General features: G+C 40.2%; 1 protein-coding gene across 7 annotated transcripts in view; it reads left to right on the top strand.

Annotated features, from left to right (window-relative positions):
* MTHFD1L (methylenetetrahydrofolate dehydrogenase (NADP+ dependent) 1 like) overlaps positions 1–14,123 on the top strand; it is a 234,081-nt gene that overhangs the window by 131,166 nt on the left and 88,792 nt on the right. For all 7 annotated transcript variants that reach the window (XR_005596097.1, XR_005596096.1, XM_039529908.1 and 4 more), the window contains exons 21-22: positions 4,896–5,035; positions 12,476–12,517. Coding sequence is in view for 5 of the 7 variants with exons in the window: in XM_039529908.1 (XP_039385842.1) it covers positions 4,896–5,035; positions 12,476–12,517 (182 nt within the window). In the remaining 2 variants the exon portion in view is untranslated. The remainder of the gene's footprint in view (positions 1–4,895; positions 5,036–12,475; positions 12,518–14,123) is intronic.

The following is a 14,123-nucleotide window of genomic DNA, read 5'->3' as shown; positions in this document are numbered from 1 at the left end:
CATGCTGATTACAAATGTTGCTCTTTTTGTAAGGTCTCCTACAGTCCATAAATCTAAACTAGCGTGCATCACTTAACATTGAACTGTTTTATATATTTAGTTATAGCATGATAAATGTATTTTTAGGTGAAGAAACTTTACTATTTTTCTAAAGTGGTCATGACTATGAAATCTGATCAGGTGTAGGAACCACAACACTGTTTGTTCTGGTTTTTCTGACATCCTTCATACTGTACAAGAAATAAAATATCCCCAACTGTGCACAGCCAGGCAATAATTCCATTGAGGGATTCTAGTGATGACATAAACCGTGATAGGGAACCATTAGAGAGGTTTGCTCATACCGATCCCCACCCTGAAGTGGAATTATAGACTTCAGTGACAAGTACCTACTTTGTAGAAAGTTGGAAAATAATCATTTCCCTTGGTTTTTCTTTTATACCTCTCCCACAAATATCTCTTTCTTGTTGTTATCCTTTCTCCTGTCTCCACATGTTTCTGAGCTTTCTCTGATTTTCTCCCTCTCCTTGGCCAAACCCTCTGTGGTGTTTGGTTTACATACTGCATCTCTTTCCTGAGTAAGAATGTTTTGCTTTTTTAATTGTTTTGGTAGCTGAATTGACCAAGGTATATGGAAATTAAGTGATTTGTCTAAGGTCCCATAATAATTCACTATTTTGGGCTTGGCCCAATTTAGAGTGGAATCCTCTTCTAAGTTACTTGCACTATATTAAAATGTACCTGCTTTTTAGATTATCATTCGATGAATCTTAAGCAAAATAGAAAAAGCATTGTTATTTGAACCTGTTTTAGCCATTTGATAAGCCCCTGGTGGGCCGGGCCGGTTTGTTTACCTGCTGCATCTGCAAGTTCAGCCGATCGCAGCTCCCACTGCAGGCCAATGAGGGCTGCTGGAAGCCACGTCCAGCACATCCCTCGTCCCAAGCCGCTTCCTGCAGCCCCCATTGGCCTGGAGCGGCGAACCGTGGCCAGTGGGAGCTGCAATCGGCCGAACCTGTGGACACGGCAAGTAAACAAACCGGCCTGGTCCTCCAGAGGGCTTACTCTGGTGGGCCACGGGCCAAACGTTGCCTATCCCTGGTATATATTATCCTTGTAGGATCTCAGTGCCCTTTATATTACTAAATTGTATATGTTTATTTTTTTCTCTAATAACAGGCCTCAAATACTACTGGTGGTGGAATACAAAATTTAGAGTAGAATTAACCAACAAAATATTTGCAGAAAAAGTTTGCATGCTAGTAATAGATTGATTCTCAATTACAATAGGGCCCCTTTACACGTTTCTGCAAGTGTAAAGAAGCCTTAATATAGGAGTACATTGCTTTTATACCCAGGTTATGGTTGAGGTCCATTTACACTGACAGAGCAATTTAAAGAGATCTTAGTGCAAACAAGAATCCAGCCATATATCGTCTCAAAGAAGTTGAGCTGCAGTTAAGATGGTTATAGACCATTTCAACTAATGTTCTTTAAAAGTTAACCATATTATAGCAAGTCTAAATAAAAAGTGTAGCTTTTACAACAGCTGTTGAGTTCTTTTCTCTTGAAAAAAGAATCCAAAATTCTATATACTATTGTATTCTGTATACACTGTAACATCTGACTGCCTTCCAGTAGTGCATTAAGCCACATGACTAATCTCTGTCATGTGGTGTTTGTTCTCTCATCCTCTCCCCAGAGGAAGAAACATGTGCAGTAGTGTGTCTTAGTTGGTTGGTTTTTGTTTTTAATTATTTATTCAATAAAAGTAAGCTTTACACATGTGAACAGTCAGTAATGTGAGGGAAAATGTATGCAGATGCTTCATTGTTTATGGGGTCAAAGGTATGGGTATTAAAAAATAAAGTAATAGGCATTCTAAATGTTTTTTAATCAAAGGTCAAAGCTGCTTCAGACCATTCTGTTACACACATTTATAATGTGCACTGTCCTAAAAGCTGTTTTCAAATGTTTATTATAAATCCCACTGTAGGAGTTTTACAATAAATCTATAACAACAAAGAACAGTGGCTTTTTTAAATGAAAGAAATGAAAATGAAAAATCTGGGATTATTCTAAGTTAGCTTCCTTTACTCAAACATAATTCTGTTCTGTTCTATATAAGTTCTTATAGCACATACATCACCATAGTATCTGAGCACCTTTCAGTAGTGCATTAAGCAACATGACTACCAATCAGTCATGTGTTGTTTTTCTCTCATCATCTTCCCAGAGGGAGAAGCAGGGGGAGTGGAATGTCTTATTTTGATAGGTTGGTTTGTTGTTTTATTAAATAAATATGCCTGTTGCTACTTGTTTATATTAGACATGGCAAGGTCAAATAAATGTGCCTTGGACTTGGAGTGGAAAGTGGTGAGGATTTTGATGGTCCTTAGTTCCTGAAGGAGTTCATTCCACAGCGTTGAACCATCCCAAGAGAAAGTTCTGTCTCCCATATAGAGGAGCTTTACTCTGCCAGAGGAGCTAAGTTGTCGACCACGTTCTTCATCCTGGAGCTTTAGATGGTCATTCAGGTATCCTGGGCCCAGGCCAAGGAGAGCTTTGAAGATAGGGGTCGAGGCTTTGAATTCATTCAGTATTCTATGGGAAGCCAAGTGTAGAGAACAAACAGGTGTAATGTGTGCATGGTAGCCTGTGTTGTTGAGGAGCTGCACTGTGCCATTTTGTACTAGTGGCCCCAATAATCTATTGTGATGATTTTTAGAGACTGTCTAAGCTTTCTTTAGTTTAAAACTGCCGTCCTGAGTATTTTATTTGAAAAAGAAAACTTGTGAACCCTGTGAAAGTGGCACCTAGACTGTATCCTCTGAGAGAATGAAAAGTGACAACCTTGCTATTGTGTTGCATCTCCCCACCTTTGGAGGACTGGAACTAGTTCAGAAAGAAGCACATTCATAAAGAGTACCATTTCCTGGTTTTTACTGGATATCCTAATGCAAGATTCACCGAGTTTTAAAATATAAGCTCTTTATGATTTTTTAATTTCTACTTGTAAAAAAGTCAGGCAGTAAGTAAGTCACCTTTCCAGAAACAAATTTTGACTGATCATTTGATAATTACACAGTATGAAGTATAATGACTTTCCAGTATTTTTCTGTTTGTTATTCATAGTTTTGTCCATTACTTATCACAACCAGGCTTAGCAAGGGGTATTTATTGTATATTTATTTCTTGCTGAAAATCCTTAACATTTCATGTGTAACAGCTGATTGCACTTTTGTTTTGGAGACAAAACACACAATATAAATTATAACCCTGAAATAAAGAAATAACTGTGTTCTTTTAAGTTAATAGTTTTTCATAATAGCTGGTTAAATGGTTTCCTTAAACTTGTAATCATTAAACTAAAACCAGTTTGAACCCTCCTAAGTCCCCATGGCCTCTGTTTGTTTGTTTTAATTGGCACACTGATTTGAAAGCAGGAAATAATATAAAAGTGATTGCACTGATTATTTGAGCACAAACAGGATTCAAAGTACAAGAGTTTGGCACATTACTTAACCTTCTCATTATTCTGCATTTTATTTCCTTTGCAGTTGGTAGCCATCATCCCAGCAGCTTTTCTACTGCATCCTGTTTCCTTCCTCACACAGAAGTCAAGCTCTGACGTACCTGACTTTGTGTTTCTCCCTCTTTGGCCTTTAAAATAAGAAAATTCATCCTGTCCGTAGTTGTATTGTTCACACCTAACTTTTCTCACATTGTACAGAGTTCAATTCACTTGTAAAATGCTGAGTTTAGGTATTTCAGCATTTGAAGGGAAAGAGGACTTAGGAGGATGAAGAGTCGTAGATGCATAGCTGAACAAATAAAGGTGTCCCCCTCTACTGAATTCTGGGGATTCCCATCCAGCTTTTAATGCAACAAGACACAACTAACTGGGAAGCCATGGAGAATCATGCATGTTGCTTTGATGTCTCGCTGGGAGACTGCAAGATCTGTTGTGTCCCTATTAAGAGTTAAGGATAAGAGACGATCCCAAAGAGTGGAGTCTGTTGGATGATGGAGAAGTTCAGGGGAAGGGCAGTTAAGAAGCAGAATCATTACTGATTTGTAGTGGAATGGGCGGGAGTGGAACAGAACTTAGCTTGCTCCCACGCAGCTTGGCTGTCTCCATGGACTGCTGCGGATGTGGGTATCCCAGGGAGCCTAGCACCCCACCAGGTTTGAAGCAATTGAATATATGGCAAGTGGAGAAGAAACTAATGCAAATGGCTCAAGAGACACAACAATATAATTATTTCATCTAATATGGACATTTTCCCTTTGATATTTTTAACTCGTAGATTAATGGTTTCATAGATTCCAAGGCCAGAAGGGACCATTGTGGTCATCTAGTATGACATTCTGTATAGCACAGGCCATAGAACGTCCCCAAAATAATTCATATCTTTTAGAAGAAACATCCAATCTTGATTTAAGAATTGTCAGTGATGGAGAATCCACCATAAAACTTGGTAAATTGTTCCAATGATTAATTACTCTCACTGTTCAATTGCACAATATCAATATGATTTTATAGGTATTTCATATTGTATTTGTTTAAACATTGTCTGAGAGCAGATGTTTGGGTTTTTAAAAATATTTTAATGTACATAACTACACTAAAATAGTTGTAACACAGGACTGGATGCTACTAAAAGATCTCAATTAACTTTTTTATGCAGTACGCTTGGGTGACATATTGTACTTACCAGGAAAAAGAGAACTTATTGTAAGCAGTAAATGGTTGAAGATAATCAAAATCAGTCATGTAAATAGAACTCTGGAGGTCTGGCAAAACGAAGGCAGTTGCATTTTTAAAAGTATGCGGCATACTAGAATAAAGTGAAACATCCCTTGCCTTTAACTGAGTTCTTTATCCTTAACAGTAACTGAAGCTGGTTTTGGTGCTGACATTGGGATGGAGAAATTCTTCAACATCAAATGCAGAGCATCTGGCTTAGTTCCCAGTGTGGTTGTGCTTGTTGCTACAGTGAGGGCTTTGAAAATGCACGGAGGAGGGCCAAATGTAAGTATCTGCACCTTTCTTGGAACACAAATGATAACCTGAAAAATTGTCATTAACATTTGAAATATGTATAAAATTCTGAATGTTAAAAGTGACTAGAAAAGCTCTTAATGTAAACAGTTATTTAGAAATTCTCCTTCCTAAACTCCCTCATCACACTGATGTCCATTCCTGAATTTCCCTAGGAGATTATAGAACTCAAACCAAATGAGTAAGGATTATATAGCTATGAAGTACTGATTCTTAGAAAAGAGAGTGACATTTGTTTATAATTTTTAAAAATCCTTTTAAATTTTATATACATTCTCTCCCATGCCTCTTAAAATAGTGATTTGTAAATCTCAGTGGTGTTAATACCTAAGTGCACGGTCACTGTGAGTGCAGGGTTGTTATGAGCCAGAGAGCTTGGCAGCTGAGCGGGAGAGGAATTCAGATTGCAGTGTGCTTAGTGGAATCAGGGAGTTTTGAGACTCTTGTCTTGTGACTGGAAGGCCTGAGGCTTTTGCCACTGAGGTGGAGGAACAGCAAAGAATCCTGTGGCACCTTATAGACTAACAGATGTTTTGCAGCATGAACTTTCGTGGGTGAATACCCACTTCTTCGGATGCAAGCAGTGGAAATTTCCAGGGGCAGGTGTGTATATATATAAGCAAGCAAGAAGCAGGCTAGAGATAACGAGGTTAGATCAATCAGGGAGGATGGGGCCCTGTTCCAGCAGCTGAGGTGTGAAAACCAAGGGAGGAGAAACTGGTTCTGTAATTGGCAAGCCATTCACAGTCTTTGTTTAGTCCTAAACTGATGGTGTTAAATTTGCAAATGAATTGGAGCTCAGCAGTTTCTCTCTGGAGTCTGGTCCTACTTCTTCCCTCTCTCCCCTGTAGGGTTGACTCTTTTTCTTTTCCAAGCCACCTGATATAAACAAATGTATGGTGTTCCCCCATCCTCTCTATATCACTCCCTCTGCTTGGGCCCAAACCGGGTCTTGTAGATTGCTAATCACAGAGGCACTCCTCACTCAATCAGGCAGAATCAGGAGTACTCCTGTGAGTGACTGGCGCTCTACTAACCTGGCAAAGACACTGAAAGCTTAGTAACATGCGTCAGCTTCTCTGCCCAGCCTTCTGAAAGGATCTGATACTGCCAGGGAAACAACTTTCTGTGGAGCCTCATACTGGGGGCAAATTCCATAGCTGTTTCTACAACCACAGAATTTTGGAATGCACAGAGCCTTCCTTATATCTAATCATCTCAGAGAGAATAAGTGCTGAGATTTTCCCTTATTCATACCTTTTGGTGCCAAGTTTTCTAAGATTAAATACCCAAAATATTGTTGTCATAGTGTTACCTGTCTATCATTCTCACCCAACACATACAGCTCTTTTGTCTTTTGACATGTTCCTCCATAAATTTCACGATGGTACGTTGAGGTGAAAATTTCCATTCAGTCTAGCAAAAGGGGAATTTAAACCTGCCCTTTCTAACTATGTATTGATTTTATCTAACCTTTGTCTTTCACAAATGTATGTTGTAGATTGCCCCACACAATACACTGTACGAGGACAGAATGGGTCAAATCATAGGTCTGGAACGTTAGCTATAAAAGTGGTTGTATAAACCAAACCTTTACGACTTCTTGATATTTGTGCTGCCAGTCGGGTCCCAAGGAATCATGTAGAACAGCCTTAGAGTTGCTCTAATTTGCAGCTGCCCCCAAGGTACGGTTCCATCAGCCACAAGAGTGGTGTGTCCATTCCTGCTGTCAGCTACTTATGCTCTCTGTGCTGGGTTGCTATCCTCTCAGTCTGCTAGTTAATACAGAGTTCTGCCTTCTTTGTGTGCTGTGTGTGTATATATATATATGAAAGATGACAATATCTGTGTCACCTATGATCAACTATTTAGTAACTTTATACCTAAATCTGCACACTAATCATGTGGTTGGAGGAAAGGCAGTGTTTCCAATTCCTGGATTCATTCATTCATTCATGCCCGTCACCCCAACCGGGGTATGGGCCGCCAACAACAGATCTCCATAGTCTTCTATCCTGGGCCATTCGCTCTAGCTGGTTCCAGGTATAGCCCATTTTTTTGCTATCAACCTGAAGGTCGCGTCGCCAGGTATTTCTTGGGCGGCCTCTTTTCCGCTTGCCTTCTCCAGATCCGCTGGCCAGACACCATCAGTAACATCCACCTCTTGGAGAGGACCCGTCAACTCCCAGCAGAGGAAGAAATTAGAAGGAGAAGGTGGGGCTGGATAGGACATACACTACGCAAGCAGCCAACCAACATCACCAGACAGGCACTGCAGTGGAACCAATTCCTGGAAACAGTATATATTTTCTTTCTTTTATGGTTGGATAGCAGTCCCTGATGTAATTTAGACAGCCCCGGAGAGCTGTATAAGTAATAGCAGCATCCCTGGACTGCAGCACTACACCCCTGCCCTCGGCATGCTCCTTACACCAGAACTTTCCAGGGGTCCTTGGAAGGCAGCATTATGGCAGTCTTCCACAATTCCAGCAATGGGAGAATCCTCCTTCAGCAGATGCAGGGGGGCCCTCTTTATGCTACTCCAGCACTTTTGCCCAGTGTAAAGTGACTGCAGTCACGGTGATCATCTCATTGTTTGATTTTTATTTGTTAATTTTCACACTCTCCCCAATATGGGGGTGCACTTTGAGGCAATAGCATGACTTCTCCTAAACCTTTTACTAAAATGTATGCAGAAGCCAGTTTTCTATTTCAAGAAATAGGTGTATTCTTGACATTGGTTTGTTACCTGGAAATGCACAGCAAGACTTTCACTATCAATAGGATTTTAATTGTATCCTGATATATTTACCATCCTTGTTGTAGATGGATTATACTGTAGGACATTGCAAAGGTGTGTTTTACCTTCACAAGTGAGTTATGACCAAAAATAATCACTTAGAATACCTACTGTTTGTCGGATGCACTGAGTTTCTAAGAAGTGGGTATTTTAATATGTGGATTTCAATTGCCATTTTTTACATGCTCATGTTTCCATTCTGAAGAAATCCTAAATGAAATTGTAGGAGTTCTATATGTGTTAATATTGATTTTTTTAAGCAGTAGAGCCACCTCAAATTTGGTGAGGAACCAGCTTTTAAAACTGGATACTCTCGTAAAAAAAACAACCTTCCACACAAACTTCCTCATGGCTGGACTTTACAAAAACTAGACAAGCCATTTACAACACACACTTTGCTTCTCTACAAAGGAAAAAGGACACTAAACTATCTAAACTACTACATGCCACAAGGGGCAACAACAGTGGTTCCCTTCACCCACCCAAGAATATTGTTAATCTATCCAGTTATACTCTTAGGACAGATTCTTCTGCTGGGCTATCTCGGGGCCTCTCCTTCTGCCCCTCCACCTCCATGAACATGATACAGTTCTGTGGTGACCTAGAATCCTGTTTTTGACATCCCCGACTCAAGGAATATTTCCAACACACCTCTGAACAGCATACTAACCCACAGAAACCTTCCTACCAACACTACAGAAAGAAGGATTCTGCACGGACTCTTCCTGAAGGTTGAAACAACAGACTGGACTTACATAGAGTGCTTCTGCCAACATGCATGGGCTGAAATTGTGGAAAAGCAGCATCACTTGCCCCATAACCTCAGCCGTGCAAACACAATGCTATCCACAACCTCAGGAACAACTCTGACATCATAATCAAAAAGGCTGATAAAGGAGTGCTGTCGTCGTCATGAATAGGTCGGAATATGAACGAGAGGCTGCTAGGTAGCTGTCTAACATCACATTCTACAGGCCTTTACCCTTTGATCCCACTGAGGGTTACCAAAAAAAACTACACCATCTGCTCAAGAAACTCCCTGAAAAAAGCACAAGAACAAATCTGCACAGACACACCCCTAGAACTCTGACCAGGGGTGTTGTATCTGCTACCCAAGATCCATAAACCTGGAAATCCTGGATACCCCATCATCAGGCATTGGCACCTGACAGCAGGATTGTCTGGCTATGTAGACTCTCTCCTCAGGCCGTACGCTACCAGCACTCCTAGCTATCTTCGAGACTCCACTGACTTCCTGAGGAAACTACAATCCATTGGTGGTCTTCCAGAAAACATCCTGGCCACTACGGATGTAGAAGCCCTCTACACCAACATTCCACACAAAGATGGAATACAAGCCGTCAGAAACAGTATCCCCAATATTGTCATGGCAAACCTGGTGGCTGAACTTTGTGACTTTTTCCTCACCCACAACTATTTCACATTTGGGGACAATGAGCAGCTTCAAGTGAGCAGCACTGCTATGGGTACCCGCATGGCCCCACAGTATGCCAACATTTTTATGGCTGACTTAGAACAACGTTTCCTCAGCTCTCGTCCCCTAACGCCCCTACTCTACTTGCGCTACATTGATGACATCTTCATCATCTGGACCCATGGAAACGAAGCCCTGGAGGAATTCCACCACGATTTCAACAATTTCCATCATACCATCAACCTCAGCCTGGACCAGTCCACACAAGATATCCACTTCCTGGACACTACAGTGCTAATAAGTGATGGTCACATAAACACCACCCTATACCAGAAACCTACTGACCGCTATACCTACCTACATGCCTCCAGCTTTCATCCAGACCACACCACACATTGTCTACAGCCAAGCTCTAAGATACAACTGCTCCAACCCCTCAGACAAAGACAAAAACCTACAAGATCTCTATCAAGCATTCTTACAACTACAATACCCACCTGCTGAAGTGAGGAAACAGATTGACAGAGCCAGAAGAGTACCCAGAAGTCACTTACTACAGGACAGGCCCAACAAAGAAAGTAACAGAACGCCGCTAGCCATTACCTTCTAACTAAAACCTCTCTAGCACATCATCAAGGATCTACAACCTATCCTGAAGGACGATCCCTCACTCTCGTAGATCTTGGGAGACAGGCCAGTCCTCGCTTACAGACAGCCCCCAAACCTGAAGCAAATACTCACCAGCAACCACACAACAAAAACACTAACACAGGTACCTATCCTTGCAACAAAGCCCATTACCAACTCTGTCCACATATCTGTTCAGGAGACACCATCATAGGATCTGATCACATCAGCCACACTATCAGAGGCTCATTCACCTGCACATCTACCAAGGTGATATATGCCATCAGGTGCCAGCAAAGCCCCTCTGCCATGTACATTGGCCAAACCGGACAGTCTCTATGCAAAAGAATAAATGGACACAAATCAGACGTCAAGAATTATAACATTAAAAAACCAGTCGGAGAACACTTCAACCTCCCTGGTCACTCAATTACAGACCTCAGAGTCACAATACTCCAACAAAAAAACTTCAAAAACACTCCAATGAAAAACTGCAGAATTGGAATTAATTTGCAAAATGGACACCATTAAATTAAGCTTGAAAAAGACTGGGAGTGTATGGGACATTACACAAAGTAAAAAAATATTTTCCCATGCTAATTTTTCCCCTACTGTTACTCACACCTTGTCAACTGTTGGAAATGGGCCATCCTGATTATCACTACAAACTTTATTTTTTCTCCTGCTGATAATAGCCCACCTTAATTGATTACTCTCGTTACAGTTGGCTTTGGCAAAACCCATTTTTTCATGTTCTCTGTGTGTATATATATCTTCCTACTGTATTTTCCACTGCATGCATCTGATGAAGTGGGGTTTAGCCCACAAAAGCTTATGCTCAAATAAATTTGTTAGTCTCTAAGATGCCACAAGTACTCCTCATTCTTTTTGCTGATACAGACTGACACGGCTACCACTCTGAAACCTGACAGGTTTTAAACTGTAAATATACACTGAAAAGTGACTCTAAAATGGCACAACAGTCTTCCATGTTTGCATCTCACTGACTCCATATCCATTTTGCTCCTTTTACAAGCCCCACAAACTCAGCCTGGAATTTGAAAGCCAAGCAGGATTCTTGCTGTCTCTCACATCATCACCAATAAAAATAGGATTCTACAGTCAGAACCTAGTTAAAGTTCTGTAGATGCCCAAGCCAGGAGCAAAGCCAGCTCACTCTCCTATAGCTGTCACAGTTCAGTGCAGTTGCACCTGTATTTCCGCTCTGTGGTCCCTCAGGGGCACCTAGGCACCTGGCTTCTCGGGTGTCACATCTCTTGGGCAGAGACCCATGTCTCTCTCCCTCCTGACCAGGGTTTTTCCAGGCTTCACAGTTCCCTGCCTACACTGTGATATTCCCATCAAGCCAGACTACCTAAACAATTCAACATCTGTGGTTTGCTTTCTCTTTAAAGGCTGTGAATAGCTTAATTGACCAAGTTATATGTTACTAACGACATAAGCAAGCTCATTTATTCTTAAGGTGAAAGCATTCCAGAGAAAACAATAAAACAATCTACACACATGCTAAAAAGTTTACCAGAGGTCCTCCCAACTCCAGCCTCAGGCTTTGGTAGGTGTCAATCCTTCAAATCTCACAGCTGGGTTTTCCCATGGTTACAAGTTCATAACTGTCTCAAATTCAGAGCCAGAACCCCCAGGAATAGATCAGTCTTTCCTTTATTCAGCTTGGTCCTTTGATCTTGACTGCATATAATAGTGATCAGTAGACAGTGGCTCATTTCTCAGGGCGGAGCTTCAAAAGGCTGGATTTTTGCATAATGGGAGGTGAGGAATTTGCATTCACCTCCTCCTAGTTATTCCCCAGGAAAACGAGTTCACACATTTTGATCCAAAATCCATTCTTGTCTGGCACATTGTTCAGCATAGTCCTTTGAATCCCCAGGTCTCATATCTGTCACATCTCCCCTGTCAAAAGGTTACATACAATTCCAGCCCACAATAATACATAAACCATTCAATATGATGGCTACCAAAGATACTTAATTCAAGAAGGTCTCCCAAGGATATTGCAGGAAATTGCTATATCTGTCTCAATAGCTATATTAACCTTAGAGTACAAACATTGTGTAGAGATGTAAAAATTCATTTTGTGTCACCAAAATCAGCAGATAGGATTTAAAATGCACACAGAGAACCGATTTCTTGAGTAACCAGTTGCCATTTTTTCATAGTAATTTTCTGACCATAACTGCTGGCTTGGTTTGGTTTTTTTGGTAAGAAAGCCCTGACACCAAGTCACTGCTGGAATAAACTGAGAAGACCATAAATTCTTATTTTTGGGTTGGGGGAAAGTGATAAATTTTGCCGTTCGCTTTGTACAGCTTTAACTTTCTCTAAGGCTATGGTCTGTGGTTGTACTGAACTTTTGTTGCTGGAAAGGAAGGTAGTTGTCTTATTGTTTAGTATTGACAATGCGGGTGATGTTTTGGAATACAAAAGTTTTTTTAAAGTTATACTCCTGACCAGGCAGGTAGTTGACTAGTATTGTTAGATGATTGTTAATTTTACTTGCTTATGATTTCAGGTAACTGCTGGTGCCCCTCTTAAGAAGGAATATACAGAAGAGGTAAGAGCAATTACTGTAAAACTTAATCCTGTCCTTTTTAAAAAGTTCTGATTTGAAAGGGAAGAAAATCTCTATTTACTTGGTTGTGTGGATTGGGTGCAATATCATAGTAAGATAGCAATGGTAGTGTTCAGACTTAAGAAGCCATTTCCTAGTGTTAGATATCTTTGACCTTGGAAGTTACTTCAATTGAGTAACTCTCAGATATTTCTAGAGCACCCACCACTATAGTATTGGAGAACTGAGCCACCTACAAAGGAACTCTATTTCACTTCAGTACTCTTATGAGAGAGAGCGACTGTGAAGTGTAGCCTCCTTTTTTCCTTGATCAAAAGATGTTTCAGGTTAAAAATTGAGTTTTACATCAAAACAATTACACTTGAATTCAGCTTATCAGACAAATATGTAACTATAGTAAAATGTTGTGGAAACTTCTTTAACTTTCCAAGTTTCAGGAGATGACAATTGTTCTTGGTATATTATCTGAATTCATGGATTAACCAAGATGCCCTTTAAGGGATCTACTTATGTCATTACCATATGAAGGAACCTGATTATTCATTGTGTGTGTTCAGTTATCTTTTTTCACAAGTATTTTATTTACCTATGGAGAGATTAATATCCATGCCTAAGGCCCTTTACAATTTAGGGGCTGAAATGTTGGCATTTCTTCCCCTTTTTCTGTCCCTCCTTCCCTTGACATTTGTAAGTGAAATTAAAGTATATATGAAAATCTACAGAAAGTAATAGTGTGGCATTTATATAACTATAAACATAAACTGAGTGTACCAAGAATGGAACTGTGTGTATATATATCTGTCCATGCTAAGGACAGGTAGCCACTATTTCCAAGCCTCACCTTATACAAAAAAACCCCATAAACAAATGGCCCTAGGAAATGAAACAGGACGAGGCTCTTTAACACATTCAAAATAAAGTGTCATGTCCAGTCTCAGGTGTTAGGATAATGTGCTGACTCTAAGGCTTAATATTAATCCTGCTCTTCATGCCTGGGGTTAGACAGCAAGATGGCACAGCTCAAATATAGGCTATACATGTTTAAAGAATAAATGTGTGGGCTATGTTTTATCTTTGTGGATAAAGCCTTTGCATAGCCTATTACTTGTGCTTTAGTGCTGTCTACTTTTTTTAATTACAGTTTTGCAACCTGGTTATTATTAGGTTTAGTATGTGTTTCTGATGTAGAAATCTTCCAACCACTTTACTTCTATAAACCATTACCATAGTATGTTTGGCTCATACAAATAATACCTAGTTCTCATATAGTAGTTATAAACAGTGGATTCAGGAATGGAGGGATTAATGAAGATAAAATATTTTTTTATATCAGTCCTTACATTACATGATTGGCAAATTCCTATTCCAATATACTTTTCCATGGAAAATCAGTATACAGCCTTGGTTGGCAAAGCCTAAAACCTCTAAGTAGAGAACAGGATGGAACAACCTGAGAAATTCAACAGTAGTAAATCACCTGGATTGTATGCTTGTATGTTCACATGTGTGGGAAAGAGAGAGCTGTCTGAGTGGGCTTGTCTTGTATTTTAAATGTCCCAAGTTTGAGAGGTTTATGATCTACATTTCT

This window comes from Mauremys reevesii, linkage group 3 (assembly GCF_016161935.1).
Source record: "Mauremys reevesii isolate NIE-2019 linkage group 3, ASM1616193v1, whole genome shotgun sequence".
In the NCBI taxonomy this organism is placed as follows: domain Eukaryota; kingdom Metazoa; phylum Chordata; order Testudines; family Geoemydidae; genus Mauremys; species Mauremys reevesii.
This window is presented reverse-complemented; position numbering and strand designations above follow the sequence as displayed.